Source organism: Sylvia atricapilla, chromosome 3 (assembly GCF_009819655.1).
Source record: "Sylvia atricapilla isolate bSylAtr1 chromosome 3, bSylAtr1.pri, whole genome shotgun sequence".
NCBI lineage: Eukaryota > Metazoa > Chordata > Aves > Passeriformes > Sylviidae > Sylvia > Sylvia atricapilla.
Window position 1 is genome coordinate 3,027,643 of NC_089142.1, and position 14,392 is coordinate 3,042,034.

A 14,392-nucleotide genomic window follows, 5' to 3' on the forward strand; every position below is an offset into this window, starting at 1 on the left:
ATCAGCCACAGGATCAGCAGAAATGGACTTAAAATAAACCACAAGGAGTTCTACCTTAACCACCGTGAAGAAATTCTTTATGTTGAGGGTGTCAGAGAGAGTGTGGAGTTTCTTCTCTGGAGACATTCCAAACACACCTGTTTGTGTTCCTGTGTCACCTGTTACAGGTGATCCTGCCTCAGCAAGAGGGTTGGACTGAGTCTACAGAGGGCCCTTCCAATCCCAAACTATTCTAGGATTCGGGGATTCTGAGATTCTGGGATTCTGGGATTTAGACATTCTGAAATTCTATGTTGACTCTCCATGATGATGGACTCAGTGTGACCCCCAAGGACTTGCAGGCCCCTGTGCATGGCCCAGACCAGCCCTGCAGCCCTCCATGGGGTCATCTTCCTTTGTCTGGAGCACAGCTGCAGAGCCAAGGCTGATTCCCATGCTGTGTTCCCAGAGGGGACACCAGCCACGTGCACCATGGAGCAGCCGCCCCCACCTCCCACACCACCGTGTCCTCAGCCACCCTCTTGTTGTCCTTTTGTCCCGTGGCTGGTAAAGGTCTTCTGCCATGACCTCAGCTCAGCGCTGCCCCGTGAAGCTTTCCCTCATGTAAACAACATCACCAGCGTGGAGTGACCTTTAGTTTGTGCATCACACCCGGCAGATGTTGGCCCATGTTTGTCCTGCTCAGTGGGGGCAGCTGAAGTGTAAAACGACGTGAGCTCATCCCAGCCTCGAGCTGGCTGACATCAGGCGTCCTTTTCCCTCCTGCTGACACTTGTGACACAAAGATGACGCTGTGCAATTACCCGCAGAGGTGACTGTGGTGGTTTTTTGGGGGCCTCATGATTGCAACAGCTTAAGAAAATACACTGAAAACAGCCCAGAGGAGCCAGCTCGTTACACTCCCGCCATGGGAAGCCTCTGTAGAAACAAACCCTGCTTCTTATACAACATTTATCTCCCAGGACAGTGTTTCAGCCTCTCAATTGAACATGCTGAGGCAAAGTGAGAAAGTCACTTCCTCAGAGCCACCCACAAGTCCCTGACCAGGTCTTAATTTGTTAGACCACGCTGCTATGGTTGAGTAGGTTCATAGAGGGATGAGTCTGGCTGGAATAAGATGTGTTTCATCAGTAAAATGTCTTTTTTTAGTCACAGAAAGGAAAGATCATTGCAAAGCCAGTTTTTTGGGTCGTTTCCTAAAATTTGGTGGTTTGCAGAGTGGAAGCGCAATCCATTCACAGTCATTTTCGCTGTTTTTAATGACAGCTGTTAATAGCCTGTGGCATTTGCTGGGGTTTGTGTCTGAATTCTCTGGATTTGCCTTCCTCATTGTTATTTTCATTGGCCAGGTTGTCTGGGAAGTGCAACTCCCACCGCCTCCCAGGTGATCATTTTTATAATCAAAATAGAGCAAGGAATCCTTAGGGGAGAGAAAAAGAGTCAGTTCTGACACAAAGACCTGATTAAAAAAAGAAAACCCATTAAAAGCATTTGCAAAACCAGGCTGCTCCTGCGATCCGGGGGTGTAAAGCTGTTGGTCTCACGGATGGTGTGGATGTGGTGGAAGCCAGAGGCCTCTGAGAGAAAAATTTGGGAAGGGCCTTCAGCCCCATGGAGCATCTGTCATGGGTCCGACCAGTGGCTCGTGCATCCTCGGATCGTGTCCCCAGGAGCAGCAGCGTGGGAAGCAGGCAAGTCGGGGGCATCCCACCCCCATCCACATTCCCCTGAGGGTGGGGAGAAGCCCAGCAGGTTTTTCTCTGTCTTCATCCACTCTCCCATCCCTCCTTGTCCTATTTCCTCTCCCCACAATCTGGGGGTTAAAGAGATGGTGGAGGCACTTCCCAGCTCCTGCTGGAGCCGGCACCGAGGGATGGTTTGCAGGGATGCTGTTCCCTCAGTCTGCTGCAAAAGGAGGGGAGGACAAAGAAGTTCCAGGTGTGCATATCCTGGCACTGTCATGCTCCCAGGGCCTGGAAGGGAAGAGAGGATTTACATGTGGGGAAGGCTGACAGGAGCTGGACACAGCTGGGATGAGGAGGGGAGTGCTCTGGCGTCCCATTGCTATTCCTGACACGCAGCAGGAGGTGTTCAGGTGAGGAATTGGAGATGTACCTCCTTTCCTATAGCCTTTTGTCTCAGCTGAGTGTGGTGGGAGGGAGCTTCATTCCCTCTGAGACCTGACCCAAGGAACTGAATTCCTTGGCACTAGCCTGCCACCAGGTTCATTTCTCCTCTGAGTCCTATAAAATGCTGTCTTCTTCCTAGGAAAAGTCATCCTCTGGGAGGCAGGGCCTCCAGGAAGGGCCTTTCCCAGGGCAGAAGTTTGGGTGGCCACACACAAAGGAGTGGAGCCCATCCATCTCTTCATGTTCTCAGGGATGGGAGGGCCAGGATTTCCCCACATCCCTACAGATTCCTGTGGTGTGTCCTCCAAGTGCTGTGGAATGGAGCATCAGGAATTCTGGCCAAGGGTCCATGACCTGTGCCCACTTCCATAGGGTTTGGATGTCAGATGGTGTTGGCCTGCAGAGGGGATTTCTCCCTGCTGTGCCCCAGCTTACCCAGGACCCATCCACAATTTGGCCCACACAGACACTGGGCAGAGAGAGGTTTGAGTTGAAATTTGGGTGGAAATTTGAGTTGAAATTCGGGTAGAAATTCCAGGCTCTGCAGGAAGGGCTGTTGAGCAGCGCAGTTTTGTCACAAAACCTGTCCCACCTGAAGAACCTCAGAGTGGCTGGAGGTACCCAGAGGGACGTGCCTCCTTCTCCTGGATCCATCCTTCTCCTCACCCACTGCCCCAGAGTCCTGCAGAGACATTCCCAGCAGACATCCCACCTTGCTGCCTGGGCTGAGCTCATGAGGGAAGCATGAAGGGAGGTGGGATAAGCAGTCTGCCCTGCTGCTTTTCCCCTCTCCAGGACCCTGATCCCTGGCTCTGTTTCCTGGCCTGCAGCCTCCTGCAGCCCAGCCGAGCATCCGTCGGCTTCCAGCGGGATGCAAAGCTCAATGTAAGCAGACATTTTTCCTCCAGACAGATGTTTTGATTAGGGAATGACAACTCTGGCAACAGGAGGCTGTTTTCTTCTTCTGGAACGAGCAAGAAGCTTTATTATCTTCTTCTCTTTATTTTTTTTAATTCCCTGTCAAAAAACTTTCTGCGTCTGCTTAAACTCAAGGTCCTGGAAGTCTCCCCTAGCCTCCCACAGCCTTCTCCCATAGATTGTCCCAGCTCTTGTGAAGCGCCTGGAACAGATGGATTTTCTTCTTGGTTCACTTGCTTGGGCCAGGTTCACCTGCACATCATGACCTAAGAAAAATGGAGGATTTAGGACAGATATAAATTGCAATAGAAATGGAAAGCTGGCTTAGATTGTAGCAGGAGACCCTAAAATAAGCCAGTGGGCTTCAGTCTCTTTCCTGAAATGTGTACCCCTCACTTAGGGATAAATCACAGGGCCACAAAGCTCCTGGATTTGCTGTCCATCTGCCCTGGGCTGCCAGGGAACAGATATTTCCAAGACAATTTGGCCACAGTGGCTGTGCTTGAGACTGAGACCTGGACAGAGTCCAAGCCAGGGAGGAGGGATGCACTGGAATGGGGAAGGAGGAGGATGGGGTTGAGAGAAAAAGGCAGCTACAGCTGCTTTAGGGTTCTTGGGGTATGAGAGGTTTTATGATGGCTCAGCCCCAACATCATCACTTCACCTCGGCAGGAGAGCCTGGCTGCTCCTGGGGGTTCTCCACCTTCCTTTCAAGGACCTTTGGCATGGACCAGAGTGTTTGACAGAGTCCTCACTGAGTAAATACAACCTGGTATCCATCAAGGATCAGGACTGGAATGGGGTCTGAACACTGCCAGTAGGATATTCCCAGTTCTCCAGTGAGGATGCAACATGGAAACCCAACATCTGCTTCACTCCCCAGCAAGAACCACGATGCTTCTTGCTCTGGGGTCTCCAGATCTTCACAGGGGCTTCCTGCAGTGCTGGAATCACAGAATCATGGAATGGTTTTGATTGTAAGGGACCTTAACGCCATGGGCAGGGACCCCTTCCACTCTCCCAGATTGTTCCAAGACTCATCCATCCTGGCCTTCAACACTTCCAGGGATGGGGCAGCCAGACTTTGGCCACCATGTCACAGGGGATGGCTGTAGCCTCCACCCTCTGCCCCTGAGAAAGACCTTGTTCATGGTTTCAGGGCTCTTTATAGCACAACACGTTGGTTTGGAGTTGTCTTCTTACCTCCTCTTAGCAACGAAGCCACAAATTGTTTCAAAATATGAGCTAAAAAGGACTTAACAGAAACTCAGCAGAGGTAGAAACCGGTCACAGCAAAAACTGCTTCAGTAGCAAATCTTCCATCTTATTTAAGGAGCTGATCCACCAAGATCTTCAATACTTCTTCAATTTTGTGTCTTACAAAGCAATCTAACGGTGCCAGGTCAGGAAATGTTCTGAAGAGCTGTTTTATTGAGGGAAAAGAGAATTCAATGCATCTGTGATGTGCTGAGAACTGGAGGAAAAATTTTTACTGATCTTTTTCGCTCCTCGCTGATGCAAAAATGCAAATCTGGAATACTTAAATTATTGCATCTGAAGTGAATTGATTTCAGCAATTCTTTCAGGACAGGGGAGGACTTGCAAAGAGAAATTCAGCATTTAAAACCCTTCATAATAGGCTAGATCTGCATTTTCAAAGTAATTTTTTAGGTCTTTTGAACCCATTTCCTTTCAAAAATGTGTTCTTAAAAAAGGAGACATTCTTGAGTTTTAAAATTAATTAAAACATCTGATCTTGGGGAACTGTTAAAACACTTCGTTGCACCCACCACAGAATCTGGATGGAAAGGGGTCTCATTTTGTCATTTCAGTAGGCTTAAGGGGTTTTTTTTGGATCTGCCCTCAGAGTGAAACTCGATTGGCTTACTTGGGTATTGACCTGTTTTTCCATGGCAGCTTCATGGTGTTGAGGCAAATGGTGAGCCAAGACTTGTGCTTTTCTGCTCGATTTGGTCTTGTTTTCTTTCCTGTACCCGCCCATGCAATCCCAAGGCTGTCTGTCACTGTCCTCCACATCCCTTCTGCAGAAAGTGATGGATTCTCATCAGAAATGGCTTTAGTTCTCTTTGGCCCTGGGAGAGGAAAGCAGCTAACAGCACTAGGTGGTGCAGGGCTGCTCATTGTGAAAATGAGATTGGCAAAGCTTTGAAATGACACAACCGAGGCAATGGAGTGAAACTGAGTCCAGCAAGGTTTAGGCTGGATATCAGGGAAAGGTTCTTCCCCCAGAGGCTGTCAGGCACTGAACAGAGTCCCCAGGGAACAGGCACGGCCCCAAGGCTGCCAGAGCTCCAGGGGTGTTTGGACAACACTCTCAGGGCTGCACAGGGTGGGATTGTTGGGATATCTTGGGTAGGGCCAGGGGCTGGATCGATGATCCATGTGGGTTCCTCCCAACTCAGGATATTCTATGGTTCTATGATCTTTGGAAGAGCTCCTTTTGACTCATTCCTGCAGAAACACTTTAACCTGCATCCACCTCTCTGTAGCCAAAATACCACTTCAACTACCCCTGTGAAGGCTGCTAAAATTGCCTTCTATCATTCCCCAACATGGGCACCAGCCTGTTTTAGAGGTTCTGCCCATATATCCGGTGGTCCAGTGACCTGCACATCTGTCCCACAAATTCAGGGCTGGCTGCACCACAGAGCTCATTGTCCTAGTGTCTGTTGATTTCTTCAGCTTGGCTTTTCCAGTAATATCTCTGCATCAAGTGTTTTTTACTCATGACTAGCAGCAGCTAAGCTGGACTCATAAAACTGTAGAATATCCTGAGCTGTAAGGGGCCCATAAAGATCATCGAGTCCAACTCCTGGACCTGCACAGGACCCGCCCCCCCCCCCCCCCCAAGAACTCCAACATTTTGTTTCTAAAGCTTTTTTTTGCTAATTTTTTCAATGTATATAGAATCATAAAATCTCAGAATGGTTTGGGTTGAAAGGGACCTTAAAGTTCATCTCATTCCACCCCCTGCCATGGGCAGGGACACCTTCCACTATCCCAGGTTGATCCAAGCCCCATCCAGCCTGGCCTTGGACACTTCCAGGGATCCAGGGGTAGCCACAGCTTCTCTGGGCAACCTGTGTCAGGGCCTCACCACCCCCACAGGGAAGAATTTCTTCTGTATAACAGATCTAAGTTCCTTCTTTCAGTTTAAACCCATTACTCCTTGTCCTATCAGTCCATTCCCTGATGAAGAGGAATATAGAAAAAAATTGTGTTACCTTAAAACTCTTTTGTACTGCTTGTTCTGCTGTGTTTTTTGGTCGCTTTAAAAATAACTTGTTTTATTAATTTGGAGATGTGAGGAAAAATGTTTCCCCTCTTAGTTATCAAATAAACCCAACATTTTTAGATGTGAAAAACTATAAATTCACAAAAGGAAATTTCCATGAGTTTCTGAGTTACTGCGCTCTCCCCAGTGCGTCTTTCCGCTGGAAAAAAAAAATAAAAACAGAGTGGGAGAACTACTCTGAGTGGCTTTTCTCATCTGCATTTTTCTCATGAAGACAATTTTTAAAAGCATTAATCAGAAGTGAAACATGTTGGCATGACGTACCCTCAACCCAGACGCCTTTATTTTGGAAAATAAAATAACCTAACAATTTAAGGGACCACCAGCTGTGGACTGGGAGCTCACCAGCAGCTCTCTGTATCCAACAACATTTGTCTGCAGGATTATTTTGGGTTTTGTAAAACACCTGCTGACCCGAAGGATGGTGGCATTGGCTGCCAAAGGCGTCGGAGGCAACTGGGAGAGTGGAACTGGTGGATTTTGTGAATCTGTGAATCCCCAGAGCTGTTCTAACCCCTTCTGTGCGTGGGTGGGAGCGAGTGACCTTTGTGGGAGGCTTGGCTCGAGGTGGGTTGTGCTGTTCCCCTCTCGGAGCTGCTTTTGCACGGCTGTGTCTCCGACACGTGCGTGGGGACAAAGCCGAGCCTGGGCAAGGCTGCAGAGAGGTGGCTCCAGTCTCAGCAGGGTGCAGAAGGGGCTGCAGTGTCCCCATGGGGCGCACAGGTCAAGTCGTGGTCCCCACTCCTCTCAAACCCTGCCAGAGGAGCACGGGGATGGCCCCAAGGCCCTGGTGGGACTTGCTGAGGTTGATGCTCCTCCAGGCCTTTTCGCCCAGTGCCATCATCAAGATTCTTGGCCCAGAGGGAGAAGTAGGGCTCAGTGATGATGTGGATGACTATGATTAGATTTATAGCTTATACGATAAATGTTGCAAATGAATATCTAAATACCAGCTCCATCATCGATTGCAATGGGTATAGTGTCACCAGGTCATAGTTTCTCCTGTTGAGTCAGGAGACTGCCTCGCTTTCTAAACTGCTCAAAGAAATTCAAGTGTGTGTCACTCCACGTAGTCTCAGATTTGGTCAACAGCCTATGACTAAAGCATTACAGTGTTAGCAAATTCAGCTAGAAATGATTTTCAGTCTTTGGCCCTGCAGAATCCACAATTGCAAAGCACCTGTGGAGCTGCTTTAGGATTTATCTCTGTATTTGACCAGAACTAAGAGCTTTCACTCACGCACCCCAAAGTGAGTGTTCCCCATCTTTGGGCTGGACGTCCCCGCCAGGGTGAAGACCCATCCAGAAGCTGCCTTCCATCTTGGAAAATCAGTTGCTCCAGTGGGTCCAATCTCCAGCAGCATTTTATATGCTTTTGCAGGCCCCAAAATCATTGCAAAATAATAATAATAATAATAATAATAATAATAATAATAACAATAATAATAATAATATTAATAATAGCATAATCAAGAACAGCAAGAAGAGCAACTAATAATAATAATAATTTTATTATTACAAAATTATTATAATAATAATTTAAATAATAATAATAAATTTATTCATTATTTACTATTTATTCCAGTAATTATGTGAGCACCTGGCATTCTTATGACTGGATGAATTACATTGCCCCACACAGAGCGGAAGGGGAGAGGGAGGAAGGATATGTGTGGGAGGATATATTTGATGGCCCAAATATCTTCGTTGCCATCACGCATTTACAGCAACTGAAAACCCCAAAAAGAATCATCCATAGTCCCGTAGATGGTCTGTCAATCCTCTCATAAGATGATCCTTGTGACATGACTGGCAGTCAAAACAAATTGCTGACTCGTGCTGCGTCTCACATTCCATAAATCTGCCGAAAATGTGGCAGTTACCTGAATTATTTCTCATTTGGGAGCAGAGTATATCAAAGATCCCAAGATTTTCCAGTGAGACCATAACAAGGACAACAAATCACCATCAAACATGTAGGTGGATTTTCTGTCTTTCACAGTTAGTAATGAGTGATGGCTAAAACTTATCCGTCATCCAGCCTTTACTTAAAATGATACCTTGCTGCTCCCTGCATGAAAAGAAAATTCCAGCCACTTTCATGGCAAAACCCCACAATCCAGAATCTGAAAATCCTGGCACAAACTTGTGGGTGGAAGAGCAGGAAAATTCCCCTAATAAATAATTTTCCATTGCACCACCAGATCTGCTAAGTAGAGCAAGCTCTGGGTGCAACCTGGAGGCTGCCAAATGAAAATGAAATTGCTGCAGGAACTGCTCTGTTTGATTTAATAGGTGAAATTCCCCTCCCAACCATGCTGTCAGTGCCTGGAGCAGAGCTGAGGACTGGGGGCAGATGGATGGGCCATCTGTAACCCCAGGTCAAAGGAAATCTCAGAGATGAAAAAGTTTTGGATGGGGGGAAAGCGTGTATCAGGTTATCCTGAAATATTTCACCATTTCCTTCTATTTTGCACACCTTATCAGTGATAATAAAAATAAAGCAGAAGGGAGAGGACATTAAAAAAAAACCACCTTGAAATACTGTGACAGCTCCATTAGAAACCTCATTTCAGAGTCCCAGATTTTGAAATATTAGATCCATGCTAGAAAGCAAAAAAAAAAAAAAAAAAAAAAGAGCTGCTTTTACTGGAATATTTTTCCCTGTGAGTCTGACTTGCTGGGAGCTTTTCTGAGCACACTGGTTGGAGTCTGACTACCAAGACACAGTGCCAGACTGACATTTGGGGGATGTCCCTGGACCTGAGGTCCATGATCCTCCATGATCACTGCAGACCTTGAGGTGTTTTGGCAAGAATAGGAGTCAACGTGTCTCTGCACAGCTATGAGTATTCAGGGTTTGAATTTTGGGGGTTTTTGGGCATGTAGCCCACACCTTCCAAATCCTTTGGTTCAAAGCAGAGGTGGGGCAGACTTTGCCACAGGATGTTGCACTTCAGCAATGCTGACTTCCTCTGCTCCTTCATTTTTGAGGCTCCAAGCAGAGTTTGGCCATTTTGGCTACCCAGACCCATCATTATCCTCGAATTCCTGACCCGAGCTGAAATTACATTTCTAGGATGAAAGTCAAACAGTCTTCAAGACCAAGTTTGGAAACCTTAATGCAGACCAGATGATGATCCATGGAAAGGGTTTGATTCATTTGTGTCTAGTGATCCTTGAGGTGTCCAGGAGCTCTGAGATACCCATGGGGTATGGGGAAACCTAATCCATGATTTCTGGTAGAACCACACCTTGTGAGGACTCAGAGCACATCAAAATTACCAGAGTATTGCAGATGGGTGAGACAAGCCCTTAGCTCACACTTTACAGGCAGGATGGATGCACATTCCTTAAGCTTCTTACAGTATTCCAAAGGGCCCAAGAGGTCCTGTGGCTTCCTGGACAAACCAAGTGTGAGCCTGTGCTGCTGAAACGTGACAGACTGGCTCCATGCACGGCCACGTCTGCACGCTGCTCCTGCTGCGTGGGAGGGACACGAGCTGCAGAAAGCTCTGAGCAGCCTGGGGTGACTCCTTCTTGGGCCAGGGGCTGTGTGACCTTCCTGAAGCCCTGGTGCAGCTGAACAGCTCAGCACAGGGCTATTGATAAATCCATCTTCATTCCTCCAGCATCACCCAGCTCTGGAGCAATTTCAGTATCAGGTGGGGATCTCTGAGTTGGAGAGGGGATATATCCAAAGCAGTCACTGGAGCCTCTTGTTTTTGGTTTTTTTCTTATGGTGACTTATAGTGTCTGTCTGAAGCTCATTTGCAAAGTGTGAAACACCAGAGTCGTGTGAGAACAGAAACCATGTGGCTCACAAGGTCCAAGGTAGCGGGAGGACTGTGGACAGGATGGGTTTTGGCTCCTCTCTTCACTGTCCCATCGTCCTGCATTCTGATCTTCTCCAGCTTGTTCTTCATGAGGGCAAAGACTGTTTTGTCCCTCAGTGCCTACACCTTTCCCCGGGAGCAGTCTCATGAAAAACCATTTCTGCTCTTCCTTCCAGGATGGGGTTGTTTGGCAGCAAAAATCAGCTGATGCCCAATGAGAAACATGCCAAGGGCAAACCTCCTCCTGCCCCACCCAAGGTAAGCTTGCAGGTTTGTGTCCTTTTGGGATCCCCTCACAGCTCACTTGGTATCTGGAGTGATGCAGGCAATATTTGGAACCACAGGATTATTTGGGTTGGAATGGACCTGAAATTCCATCCAGTTCCACCCCCTGCCATGGGCAGCGACACCTTCCAATATCCCAGGCTGCTCCAAGCACCATCCAACCTGGCCTTGGACACTTCCAGGGATCCAGGGGCAGCCACAGCTTCTCTGGGCAACCTGGTCCTCCCAGCTGATCCCTTTTGGACAGGGATGGGAAGGGCTCTGAGGAACCTCTGTATATTTAAAGCCCCTAAAATACTGTGTATTGGTACTTTGAAATATCTCCTCATCAGCACTTTGAAACCCAGGCTGATGTTGCTGACTTGCAAGATGGGTCAGATTCAGGCTAAGATTCAAAGTTGCAAACCACAATGGAAACTTCACCACTGTGAGTCCTCAGCGGGTTCAGTAAAGAGGGTCTGCAGCCAGTCTTTGTGGGGTGAGCTGAGAATCAGAAATGCTGGGCATCTGCTGCTCCCCTTGCATTCCCTCAGCCTCTGCTGGCATGGACACAGAGCAGGAAGGAACTGGCGAAGGATTTAGGAGACCTCAAATTACAAACTTCTTGTTTAAACTTTGTAAGTCAGTTCACCTCTGTTGCTGTCCAAAGGACATGAAGTCGTTTTGTCTTTCCTTGCCCCTGCCAGCACTGCAGCCAGCACAAGAGAAAACTCGAGGTGCAACTCTCATGTGAAAACCATCTTGAGCCCTGGGAAAGGGGAAGAATTGCCAATCATTGCTTTTTATGACAGCTGGAGATGTTTTTCACTCCTTTACTTTCATTTCTGAGTTTTCCCGTGGCTATTCAGTCCAGTTTTCATGACAGCAGATGTCAGATTGACCAAGAAGATGTTACTTTTCCTAAATTTCATTCTCTCCAGCTCACTGGAGAGGAGCCACTATCAGTATAAATACAGTATCACTGACCATCTTCTGCCATTCTTTATTTTTTTGCCACAGGCACTCAGCTCTCACTTGTCAGGGGAAATCCAAATTTCTTCCACTTAAATAAGAAATGGCAGCGGATGAGCAGCTCTCCCACGCCACACTGCTGCTAATTTGGGGTCAAAGGGTGGTGCAGGCAGAAAACACGAGGTGTTTTTAGTTCTGTCTCTGTATTTCACCACTTTTGCACGTGTATAAAAATACTTGGTGTGGTCAAACACCCACCATAGGCACTGTAAGGTGGGGGAAGGCCAGTTTCAAGCTGTTATCCCCCAAAACAAGGTGGTTCCATCTCAGCTCTTTTGAAATGATCTATGGACAATTTGCCAGTTCCAGCAGCAGGGCCAAACCAGGGACAAAGTCAACATTTTAAAATTGTGCCCAGATGAGCTTCAGTAACTTGCTGCTATTTAATTTCACAGTCTACAATTTCCTCCAGAGGGACAGTGGAGGGGCAGCTGCAATCTCTGCTCCCTGTGACCAGTGCCAGGACCCGAGGGAAGGGCTGGGGCTGTGTCAGAGGAGACTTAGTCTGGATATTGGGAAAAGGTTCCTCCCCCAGACGGTGGTGGGGCACTGAACGGGCTCCTCAGGGAATGGGCACAGCCCCAAGGCTGCCAGAGCCCCAGGAGTGTTTGGACAACGCTCTGAGGTGCCGGGTGGGATTGTTGGGGTCTCTGTGCAGGGCCTGGAGCTGGATCAATGGTCCTTGTGGGCCCCTTCCAATCTCAGGAATCACAGAACCATTGAATCATGGAATATCCTGAGTGGATATCCACAAGGACCATTGAATAGTCTTTGTTTTCTACAGTTGTCTGATCGATTTGCTGTTACAGTCACTGCTTCTATTTCTTGAATGTAATCTTGAGCAAAGGCTATCGTACACCCATGATCCTTGGGACAATTATGGCAGACAATATCTCTGGTTTTCTGCTTCAAACAATTCTGCAGCTGCCATTTCTCAACTGGACCATTCACATCTCATCCCTCACTGATCCAAAATCTGGCATCAGTGAACAGGGCTTGGATAGAGCAGGCTCCAAATGAGTGGGCAGCAGATTTCTGCTTTAACTCAGAGGAAAGCCAAGGGTTATTCCAGCTTTCTGTGAAGACAGCTATGAACACCTCATGGCTAAATGTGCTAAAGCCATCACAACGTGTGGAGCCAGGCACAGGAGCTGCTGAGTGTCTGCAGTTGTCTCTGGACCAGACTCCCACTCGTCTGTGAAGCTGAAATCAGTTCTTCCTGAAACACAGCAAAGCAATAAATATCTCCTTTTTTTTTTCCTTTCTATTTCTATCACAGGGGAGACAAGTCATCAACAGCCCTCGTCTAAACCAAGCCTCCACACAAGGTAAGGGTCTGTTTTCTTTGCCTCCCCGTGGGGTTTTGCAGGGTGATGGTCCCCAAATGTCAGGGTTTGGGGACGAGCCATCACATCAGAGCCATGTGGTTCCTGTATTTGCTGCCGTGCCAGGCAGGGAGTTTGTCAGCGTGGCTCAGAAAACTCAGTTTAGATCACCAAATCTTTGCAGCTGCCAATTTCCCCCTGCTCTTCAAAGAACTGAGAGGGAAAAGCACTCCCTCTCCTTTGGAACCAGGTGATCTTTGAGGTCCCTTCCAACCCTGTGATTCCGTGGCTGGTGGAGCAAAGGGAGATCTGAGACTGGAGCTCTGTGAGATTTCTCTGCCCTGCCTGCAGCCTGGAAAGTCACGGCTGCTTCATCCAGCCAGCTGAAAATTTCAGAGGAAATAGCAAGCATCAGAGAGCCCAGAGAGGCTACAAAGAGAAGGAGAAGAAAGGAAAGAGCACAAAATAAAGATACACAGAGCCCCTGCCTGGAGACGGGCGGTTGGCTGCATCCACCTCTGCAATTATCTGCGGGTCACAGATGGTGTTTGGAGATTATTGTCGTTGAGCAGGGAGCCCTCAGCTCCCTCTGCCCAGCCTCCCACAGCAGCCCACGTGCATTTCTGCCAAAGAAGTTGTGCAGATTAAGGACGCAGAGAGAGATAATTAGAAGAGGGGGGGAAAAATAGAAGAAGCTTGGAAAAGGGCAGTTAGCAAGACGTGGAAGTTCTTCACATGGGTGAAAGGGTAGGATTAGGGGAATGGTGTGAGGGAAGAGGAAAGGGAGGTGGTGAATAAATGGGATGGGTGGAATGACGGTGTTAGGTCTTCTTATGGGTGGTGATGGAGGGTCCCTACAGTGGGCCAAGCACAGGAATGCCTCTAACATCAAAATATTATTCAGATTTGGCTTTTGTTGTGGAGATGTTCAAATTTGTGGGAGGTGAAGGTCCTCAACCATGGGAGTTTGGGTGTTTCATTTTCATGGAAATACCATTTTTTCCAGAAACTACATTTTCTTTTGCAGAATTGTTTTCATGGCACATTTCCAAGTGGCTGTTCTCTCTCACCTCCCCAGCTGAGCAGGGATTGACAGTTTTTTCACAGGATTTTTATCACAGAGTTTTTATCACAGGGGTTTTTTATCACAGGATTTTTATCACAGGGTTTTTTCCACTCTGGTCAGAGTCACAGCAGAAATTGTGATCAGGGAGGCAGATTTTACTTCTCCTTCATGCCCAAAGGCAGAAGTGAAAAGATGCTAAAAAATGGATTAAGTATGATATTAGCCATTTTCAACTCTCAAAATTAATTTTTCTCATTAGATTCAGTTCCAGTTCTGGAGGAATATTCACACTGACAGTCTGGAAGACTTCCTATTTTTTCTCTGCCAGTGTTTGAATTTCCTGAAATGATGGTACATCTGACTGTGCCCTGTGTGGCAAAACCGGATGATAAGAACCATGCAAGATATTTGAGATAGCAGAGATCTTCTCCTAAGTGACAGGAATTCAAGTGAGTCAAAAGAGAAAGCACAAAATCTAGGCAATCACATACATATTTTTTTAAAAA

At 47.4% G+C, this 14,392-nt stretch overlaps 1 protein-coding gene across 2 annotated transcripts in view; it reads left to right on the forward strand.

Annotated features, from left to right (window-relative positions):
* Positions 1-14,392, forward strand: part of BLK (BLK proto-oncogene, Src family tyrosine kinase) — a 45,786-nt gene that overhangs the window by 7,341 nt on the left and 24,053 nt on the right. The window contains exons 1-3 of one of the 2 annotated variants that reach the window (XM_066314622.1): positions 1,421-1,691; positions 10,376-10,457; positions 12,775-12,823. In XM_066314622.1, coding sequence (XP_066170719.1) covers positions 1,612-1,691; positions 10,376-10,457; positions 12,775-12,823 — 211 coding nt within the window. In that variant the 5' untranslated portion in view covers positions 1,421-1,611. Of the gene's footprint in view, positions 1-1,420; positions 1,692-10,375; positions 10,458-12,774; positions 12,824-14,392 lie in introns of those variants that run through there. The other variant, XM_066314621.1, reaches the window with a different exon arrangement.